The following is a 10,037-nucleotide window of genomic DNA, read 5'->3' as shown; positions in this document are numbered from 1 at the left end:
CCAAGCACACCAACACTGAAGGTTACAGAGGTGGCTATTTTTAGAAAGTTTACTCTTCACACACTTAATCAAGACCATCATACTTTACTTGCTTTCCTCCAACCGTTACTAAAGCCATCCACAGTCTTTGAAATCTGAGCGTTATGAGGTGGAAATGCCTGTGCAGGAAAGCGCTCTGATGCAACTGAGTCTTGGTGACAGGCTTAATCCCAAACTCAGGGGAAACTCAGTTGTGCTCCTTTTTCTCCCGGAGGTAGTTGAAGAGGACATCCAGCCCCCCCTCGACGATCTCGGGCAGGGGCCGGGACAAGGGGTTGTGGACGATGTGGAGGCCTTTGTCCATCGGGTTCCACGCGATGCGTGGCAGCCGGCGCAGCAGGTAGAGGTCATCCGGGAGAGTCTGTATGGAGTTGTAATCAACATTTAGTAACTCCAGAGCGGTGATGAAGCAAAGAGACCGGGGCAGGGTGCGTATGTTGTTATTCTCTACAATAAAGATTTGCAGATTGACCAGATACTGGACACTCTCTGCGATGTTTTCAAGCCTGTTTGACCCTAGGTGCAAGAAGTCTAAGCTTCTCAGTGTGAAAATGCAGACGGGAATTTGCACAAAGCGGTTGTTACTGAGATTCAGTTTCCTCAAACTTGTCAGGTCAGTGAAGCTCAAAGGCAGTTGCGAGATGTAGTTGTGTGAGAGGCTCAAAACCTCCAGCTTCCTGCACAAACTGAGCTCTGCTGGCACTTCTGTCAGGCAATTCATATTGACGAACAAGACCTTCAGGTTCCTAAGCAGCCCGATCTCTTTAGGCAGATACTTGAGGCAGTTGCCACACAAGTTCAGCACGACCAGCCTGTCTAGTTTTCCCAGTGAAGGAGGAATCACCACCAGCTGGTTGCGTGAAAGGTTCAGTTTCTGCACCTCAGGTAGTCCCCACAAGAAGTCAGGCGCACTGGTCATCCCTTTCATTATGAGGCTCAAGCTGACATAACGCAATCCCCGTTTCAGCAGTGACTTGGGCTCTTTCCCTGAGAGAAGAGCATCTTCCCATGCAGGTAACTTTGGACCTTTCCTCAGAAAAACCACGCTCCTTCGCTCCTCGTTTTTCGAGTGCTCAGTTCCCATAACACCCTCCAGGGAGATGAAATGAGGTTTTCTTCCCTTGCAAGTGCTACACCAACATCCAAATGCCAACAGAGGATGACAGCTTGCAGGAGGCGGGAAAGTCAAAGAAAGGAGACAAGGAGGAGCCTGCAAAGTGCATCTCAGTCCACCAGGGCAATTTCCATAGCTGCTGAGGGAAAGTTTCACTTTTGGGGGCTTATGTTGGTCTTGGTGCACAGTCTGTAATGAAATACTTGCTCCTGACTTGTGAGCAAACCTGTTCAATTCAAATTGAATGCCACAAGGCAGCTGTCACTGTCATTTGGCCTGGACTTTATTGGACAGATATGTATCTTCACTGCAAAAAGGTCACAAGGATGCTGTATATAACTTCACCATGTCAGCTTTCTTGGCTATCTGGTACATACCATGGCTGCAGGACAATTAACAGGAGTCACTTCAAAAAACAAACAAGCAAGCTATAGAAGAAAACAAGCAAACAAAGAAGCCATCATTTCGATTCAGATTTAAAGGACATTTTCACAATCATTTTTATTTTGATGTTCCTTATTTCACTGAAATAATTACCAGTCTGCCAGAAAACTTTGCACGCTCTAAAAATGCTGGTAAAGACTTTTCATGTAAGTCCTTGTTTTCTGTTTAGTTAAAAGAAAAAAGTTAATGCTCGTAAAAAGTTAATGCTCGTAAAAAGTAAATGCTCACCTCTGTGGTGAGGATAGGCCTCTTTCTTTTCAGAAAGGGTACCACCTTCACTGCAGCAGTGATATTTTCCAGTGGTATCTGCGCCCACTTGGATGATTGATTGCTACCCACATTGCCAAGTGTGAGCAGTCATACTGCGCAGTTCCGCCCAAATTGCTCTGTCCTAAATGTCCTATGCTACTTTCACATCTATCAGTGTGATTTTTGTGGTCTGGTTTTATATACTGCAGAAAATGTAGCCACTTGATGTCCCTTTCACGTTGAACTTTCCTGTCTTTCTGGGCTGTTCTGGGGTACAGGGGGAACCAGCAGTCAAATAGCTCGAACTATAAATGACATGTAACTCAGGGATAGAGGGACTGATGGGAGAGGAAGGAAGCAGTGAGGTATAATAATACCCGACAACAGCTGAAGCTAGCTCTGCTGATGAAAGGAAATTGTATTGCTACAGGAATATGCAGTGAGTTTAAACTGAAAGGGACCTTAAAAAGGATACACAAAAACTTCAGGCACCATTTAGGTGAAAACGGCAGCAAATAGTTTAAGACTTTCAGGGCTTTTCCTCTCCAGTGGATCTATGGTGATGAAGATGCTTTGCTGCTGCCTTAGAGGCTTGGTGATAGATGTACCTTCCTCGCCACCTCATTTCAGAGAGCCTCACCTTAAAACCCTGCATTAGCTCAGCTGCTAAAGGACTATGCACGAAGCTGCAGCTGCGAGTCAAGGCACTCTTTGGAGTCAGTCCCCACAGTCCCTTCTTACTGCCAAGCACCACTCAGTCTCTTTTGAGATTTGGGTCCTTCACAGGGGACCTGCTTGGGAGGAGAGGGGAGAGAGGGGGCATCCCTGCGGTTGTGTCTGGCGAGCGGTGTCCTACAACAGGCGAGGAGCCAGGACCACAGTGAGAAGTATAAGATGGTGGTGAGCTGAGTGAGCTACACAACTAAAGCATACACCTTAACAGGGCCATGTGGCATAAAAACAGCTGGTCCTGAGGCTGAAATATGGCATTACCTAGAGTGCCTGGACCAACTGGAAAAGGGCTGAAGTCATTTGTAGCTGTTCGGTTAGAGCGGGTTGGCAGCCTGACTGAGAGTCACAGATCCCTCCCCCAGAAGTACTTTCCACCAATATTTGTCAGTTCACAAACAAACATGATATTACATCTCAGCGCAGCCATAAGCTCTGACTTGGTGTTCTTGTTAACCATCACGCAAACGTGCTGCCCAGAGTGGCGGAGGTAACCCTGCCGCTGTAGGCAGAGAAGCTGCTCAGTGGGGGAGAGGAAACCCAACAGCAGGCCACGCTCGGGCCAGACTGGGCTTTGTGTGACAGTGGGTCCTAAGGCTGAAATGTGGCCCTTCAGCCAAAGCAGGTGGAGAAGCAAAAAGGGCAGCCCGTCCTAACTCTGGGTTGTCTGCCCAGCTGCTGTTAAAAATGCACCTATTATCAGGCAGCCGGAATGGATTGGAACAAGGCATTGCCTTCTGCAGCGGCAAACACGAAGGGAAGAAAAAAGCCTTTTAGACAGAATTTATAAAGTTAGGCATTTCCCTTCTTTTAATGGCACTGCTGGAACGAGGAACCTGCCGCAGCCCTGCAGAGCGGCTGCCGTCCGTCCCCGCGCAGCTGGGCCTGCACGCGCGCCCACGTCCCCACAGTCGTGTCAGAGCTCTTCCTTCGGGAGGTCACTTTTAGTAACAAACGAAAGAAAAACACAAAGGAAGCACAGTCTCCCTGCAGCCACAGTCTCCCCCCTGGCTGGCCAGATATTTTTGGATGAGAACGTCGTCCCCATCTCCAGAACGCGTTAGAGTTCACTGCATGGGGACTTGGCAGGGCCCGGTCCGGCCTCTCACCACAGAAATCCCCATTTCCTAACGGCGTGACTCAGCCAAAGCGTTCTGTACCCTGCCCTGGTTTTGCATCATGCCGCCGATCTGAAACTAAGCCCGTGGTACAGCCCAGCACAGCCTGGGCCAGGCTGTTGTGGGAAAGCTTCACCCGGGGCTTGCTGGCAACGAAAACGCTTGCTCTGCTCCAGCCTCGCCGCGTCTCCTGCTATGGCAGTGCCCCATGTCCGCTGCCTGTCAGGCGGCAGCAGCAGCAGAGGGGGTTTAAAAAAGAAATTCCACATCTGCGGCTTCCATTGTCCAGTTCCCTTCCTGCCACCGCAAGTACCGTAACCGCTGTGCGTAGAGAAAAAATAACCATTTCCTTTTCTTTGTTCTCCAACAGAAAAACAGGCTATTGAGCAGGCTTGCAGTTGTGGAGACGGGAAACTCTGAGGTAACCAAATGAAATTCCTGTTTTGAAATCGGGATAATAAAACCACAGTGGCCTCATCTGGACATCTCAGGAACTAAATTTCTGAACAAAAATAGTCCCTCATCGGTTGGTGTCCTGGACTGGTTTTGTTCAAACACTTTCCAGTTCCCTTTTCTCTGAGTTGCCTGCTGCCCTGTCCGGCCATGCCCTGTGCTGTGAGGATGGACAGATTCCTCCGGGCTGCTCTCAGGTAGCTGGGCCGGTGAGACACTAACCTGTGTCGACACGGTCTGGCAGAAAGCAGAAATGAATTTCACGCATGTAAGTTTGGCAGGGGAAAAATACCCCCCCCAAATCGGTGGGATTTACATCATACAGTGTAGTTGCTAATTGCTTCATAGATTAAACAAAAATGTTGTGTGCAGGGGAAAAACGTGATCCCAAACTTGCTGAAGAACTTTGTAGTCTAACTAACATAGTAAGAGAAGCTGCACTATTAGCAATGATAAAAAACTGGTAAGCTGACAAAAATGACAAGCTATATTTTCTGACGTTCTTTGACAATGTAAAAGATTAGAATTTATTTTTTTCTTGAAGGAAGCACAATTGTCATCCCAGAAAAAAAAAGTATGATGTGTTCACAAAGACCTGGGATTTTAAAGTCTTTTATCTACGGGCTCTTTTATTTGCCTGCAGGCTTGGAGTCTCTAGAATACGCTTGGGAATCATTTTCAAGCTGTCGTCTGCAGCCATGTTGGGACCTGGACAGTTGTATTGTTTTTAAATAAAAGTTGAGATCATCGCATAATTACTTTTCCATAGGATTTGAGCTTTTAGCGAAATATCCGATAGCATCAGACTTTTAATGAAATCATAGCCATTTTCACATACTGAATTTAAATTTTGTTCTCCTGTAAAACCAAATTCTGTCATTGTCTTTTAAATTGGTGAGCATCCAGTTTCGTCAGCATATACCTGTAGTTTCATAATTGATTTTGATGCAAATTTCATGTTCTCTGTGGAGTCAAAATCTCATCTAGTTCCTCTGGCTCAGTTTTATTTAAAAATGTATTAATATAACAAGCAATAGTTCAAATCTTTAAGCATAGCCTTTTCTAAAATGCTGGGAAGTTCAACCTATACATTTTCAGATGAAATTTTCATCTTCATTCATTATCTAGATGTTACAATAAACACCTGACTAAATGAGGATGCAGAAACTACCTAACCCTTCCTGTGACAGGAAGAATGTTCTGGCTAAAAAGGGTTAATTTGTTTCAAGCTCAGCAGAAAGCAGCGGTCGTGCTGGAGAAATATTCACTATAAATACAACTGCAGCTACCTAATCATCTTCTCTGTGCTGTTCCTTCCCTCTGAAGTAAACAAAGGCTTTTAAAAGTGTCAGTGCCATGCAGACTGTCAAAGATATCTTCTGGTCTTAGTGCTAAGGAAGCAAATTTTGTAGGTTTTTAACTACTTTGTAGTGGTTTGTTGATCTTGCAGCTATTCTGAAATACTAAAATTTCAAAGGTAATTTGAGATTTATGAGATGTGACACAAGACAGGAACAATTCTTAAGGTAATTTTAGATTTCCTGTTAACTTATTTTTAATTATGGTGCTGTTAACAGCCTTTAACGCCTGTGTGTCCCTGGAGCTTTCCTGGAATGTTTCATTACGGTCCCATGTGGAGCTGCTAGCTTGCCTGACCCATGAAGAATTGGACCTGGAGGTGAATGACTGCCTACGCAGGGGCTCATTTAACAAGAGCTTTGGCAGACAAAGTTTTTCTGCAGACCTCTCAAGAGAAGACAAGTTCAAACTGTCCATAGCCTGGCATAAAAAGAAAGAGATTTGTTTTCATGTGTGTGTGTAGTCTAGAAGTGACAGGTGCGATTCTTCCCAGTAGTCAGTGGCCAGCAATGTCCCTCCTGGAATTACAGGAAGTTTTATTTCTTTTCTGCAAACTTGCAGTAGTATTTTGAAATTCCAGAAAATGCATAAATGACTGGTTGGTCAGCTCCTACTTCTGCCACGATTTCCCTGCTTGTACACAAGCCAAATAGCTGGTCTGTCTGGCCATATTGAACAGGGGCAATGCACGATCTAGCACTGTGATGTCTCCTGTACCCACGATCATTCTCCCGGGCACCGCCAGACACTGTTTGCTTTAGGTGCTTGCCCACTCCTCTGCAGGGAAAGGAGAGCTTAGCACAGGGACATGCCCTAGGGCAGGAGTACACCGAGGGCCCGCTCCTGCTTTCTTTAGTCATCTGCACACAGTCTCTATGTCTCAGCCTTCTCCTCCTCTTATGGCCAGTGTGGTGACAGATTTGACACCATTTATAAATGTACTTGAAGTCATTACATGGAGGGTACTATTGCAGTATAGCGAACATTTGTTGTTCTATTATTCATCACTACGTTTATGAACAGTCACATTTACATTCATAAACACACATAAAATAGCCTATACCTGCCTGTTAGCAATATGGATGTTTGCTGGCTTTCTGAATCAAATTGAAAGAAAGTTGGAACAGATTCTCCAAACTGGTTGAAGTAGCTTTTAGTATAACTGCTGCCACATCACCTCTGCCACAAGCGCTCTTTTTCACAGAGGTCTTGGAAGGACATTTTGTTACATTTTGAATGAATCATAAGAAAGAAAACAGCCATTCTTGGAAACTATAAGAGAGAGCCTGAATTCTCCTTGCCTAAATCTAATCTGATCTAAAAAGAGGTGTCTCCAGAAGGAGTCAGATCGACTAAGTGTCCATCGCATGCCTACTTGGTTGGCCTTCATGCAGAATGCATCGATACTTTCCTTTCTTTCTGTCCTTCTTTTGGACTACAACTCCTTCCAGACTTCTTTCAGTGCACAGAGCAGACTTAGTATAGCTGCCTGTGCTATACAACCCCCAGCTCTCTGAAGCACCCTGTGACCAGGGGTTAGGCATCATGCTGGGATGAGGCAACCTCACAACCTCTCCTAAAGCTCTTGCTCAAATTAGAAAGGTTTTCTTAAACATCCGTGGGTGTAAACAGTCCAAAACTAAGTATGACTGTATGGTCTGCTGGCAGAACTCCCAGTCCCTCCTCCCAAGACTGTTTAAGTATTTTACATTCAATGAGTCACCGTAGTTACCTACTTTTCTTGAATCTGAAAATCCATCCTTTGTTCTGGAAACAAAAGGCAGAGGTGACCCTGAGGGTCCTGAGCAGAGAGAAGCATTTCCATGGGGTCCTTAGTGTAGTACCTGTAGTTTAGAGATGGATGGGATTTAAGACAGACCATTAATTCAGCGTTATCTAGTAAGAGTCTTACAGACTCTCCCTGCTCAATCTGCCAATATGCTGATTTTGATAGACTGTTTTTAAAAGAAGTAATTCTCTCCAGGCATTGCTAATGTGAATGTGTCTGCGTCCTGGCTCCATGGGGTTCTGCATGCCACAGTAAAGACCAGGCGACTGAACGTTACGTATTGCAGAGTTCATTGCCGCTGTGCCAATACTCCTCTTTTTTATTCTAACCAATTAAGTGTGTTTAAAAATGCTCTTGTATCATAAAGTCTTAAGGGACAAAGCCAGAGAGAAGCCGTAAAGTTATTTTAGAAATAAAATCAAACACCAAATGATCCATTTTTTCATGCCTGTTTTTGCGTTTAAAACAAATGCATGCTTCTCCAGTTAAAAGCACAAGCCCTTTTTATCTTAGTCCTCATGAAATTTGGCAAATCAGTACTGCAAATCAATGTGACCCAGTATGAAGGGGTTTAGGTATTTCCATCCAGAGCCCATTACAATAATGACTGCAAAAAAGAATTTAGGAAATAATTCAATCAAAGCTGCTGTGGAGCCTTAATCCCAGATCCACGACTCTTACAAAAATTTTACTGATATAAGAAGAAACTCTGCATTTACCTTCACATGCCTGATAAACGATAAAACAGAATCTAACTAAAAATCCCTAAAACATGTACCAGTGTCTCAGTTTGGGATTTATCAGAGACATTATCAAACAAAAGGGCAGACATCCCTCTAGACATTTTGAAGACTCAATGCTGACAATTAATAGCTTGACTTTTAGATTTCCGAGCTCTAATTTAAGGAAACATATCGGATGCTCAGCTTCAAAGGGCTTGAATGAACAAATAAGACTTCTCAAGCAATCAGTAAAGCAATGCATCCAGGTATTATTAGTATGACAGTGATATTTGAAATACTATGAGATAATATGGGTCACTGTATGGTCAAACAAAGGCTGGCGAGATCTGAGTCAAGTTGCAGTTAAGAGGAGCTAAGGGCATCGCACAGAGCACAGCCTGGAGGCAGAAGATATAGCCCAGTAGGTGAAAAAAGCACATGAAAAGCAACTTGCATTAAAAAATTACCGTAAACTCAATAAAACAGAGCAAATCAAAGGGAAAATAAGATCTTCGAACTCAACTACAAGCAAAAGAAAAAAGAAAGGAGAAGAAAGACCCACCCATAATTGTCATCTCTCTCATTTTACAGCCTCTAATGAGCAACTTCCCAATAGAGAGAATCAAACATGAATCTGTTCTGTATCTGAACATCGCAAGAGATTAATTGTGGTGTACAACCGCAGGGACTGTGGGAAGACAGGATATTATAGTTAATGATTCCACCTGAGGGGGAATGACAGCACATGTGGCAGCCGCGGAGGTAAGCGGAAGGTGAGCACTGATGCTCTGATGTGTGGCCAGGTCAGCTAACAACAAGGCAAGCTTTTTTGAGAAGGTGGAAAATGCTGGGTGGCTTGAAAGGAACACAAATGGCAATACCGAAATTTAAGAATGAAATTAAAACAGGAGGTTGGACTGGGGCGAGCAGGATGAGGGATTGAAGTATTTTACTTCTAATCTTAACTTTCTGAACCTGGGAAGATGACAAGGAATATTTGCAGAGGATTTGAAACACCAGTGCCAGTCTGTGCATTTGTCATGAACATTTACTACACACAGAGCTCAACAAACTGATGAAAGGCATTCTATGATATGGTTGCTTGTGAGATCTGGGAACTAGATCTGGTGACCCATATTTTGTCTTCCCATGCTGCGGTCTTAAATCTGACCTCCTCTCCTGATGTCTTCAACTCCCCTACACGTGCAAAATTCAGGAGCCTCAGTTCACAGGCCACTGCATTCACATTATCTTTGGTGCTGATCTACACGTTTTCTGCCTCACTGCATTTCACTTTTAGTTTATTGGATTTGAACAAATGTAGGCAATCAGAGGAAAATGCAATTATGACAGAATTTCAGCCAGTTGTTTCCCAAGTGATAAGAAATCTTATCTGTAGCCAGAGCTGGGTGCAGACATAACCTGGGCTGGTGGGCTCAGAGAAACGTGCTGGCAGATGCTAGCAGAGGTCTACAGTCTGTTTCCCTTTCTCACCCATGGAAATGGATTTGAGTTTTCCAAGGTTAATGAACTTTGTTAAGCCATTTCATGAGTCCAGGCTGAATGTATAAGGCATCACAAATGTCTTAACTGAATCAGCTTGGCAACCAAAAATGAATATATACGCACAATCTCCATGAATATATTTAACTAGCAGCATGGAAACCACCAGTGCTCTATGGGTTTAGACAGGTAACATTTCAAGAATATAGATTTTGGCAGCTTCACTATAAAAGCCACTGGTGGAATGGAGCAGCAAGAAAAATATGTCATAATATGCTGTTTTTACCTACCCCTTAAATGATGGTGTCATGATGCCGGATTAATGTTGGGTCATATATGATGACAAAGGAATGGTGATATTCCACCACTGATAAGGCAGAGCGAACATTTGTTGGCAGCTACCTGCTCTTGATCTTCTCTAACCGCACTTTTTCAGTGTTTCACTCTGGAGCAAACTATGTGCAATACGAGTGGAAAAGAGCTAAGTGCTCTTCCTTGCTGGAAACCAATGTGGAAAC

The 10,037-nt window shown here is 44.1% G+C and overlaps 1 protein-coding gene across 1 annotated transcript; it reads right to left on the bottom strand.

Annotated features, from left to right (window-relative positions):
* Nucleotides 1-226: 226 nt before the first annotated feature.
* LRRC30 (leucine rich repeat containing 30) lies at nucleotides 227-1,262 on the bottom strand (the record flags this gene model as incomplete). Its single annotated transcript, XM_082014761.1, is given in 2 exon segments — nucleotides 227-1,174; nucleotides 1,176-1,262. Coding segments are annotated over 2 exon segments (1,035 nt in total).
* Between the last annotated feature and the right edge of the window lie 8,775 nt (nucleotides 1,263-10,037).

The sequence above is a fragment of the Phaethon aethereus genome (genome assembly GCF_964289735.1).
Source record: "Phaethon aethereus genome assembly, chromosome: 2".
Classification (NCBI taxonomy): Eukaryota; Metazoa; Chordata; class Aves; order Phaethontiformes; family Phaethontidae; genus Phaethon; species Phaethon aethereus.
Note: the sequence above shows the minus strand (reverse complement) of the source record. Positions and strands in the feature narration are given on the sequence as shown.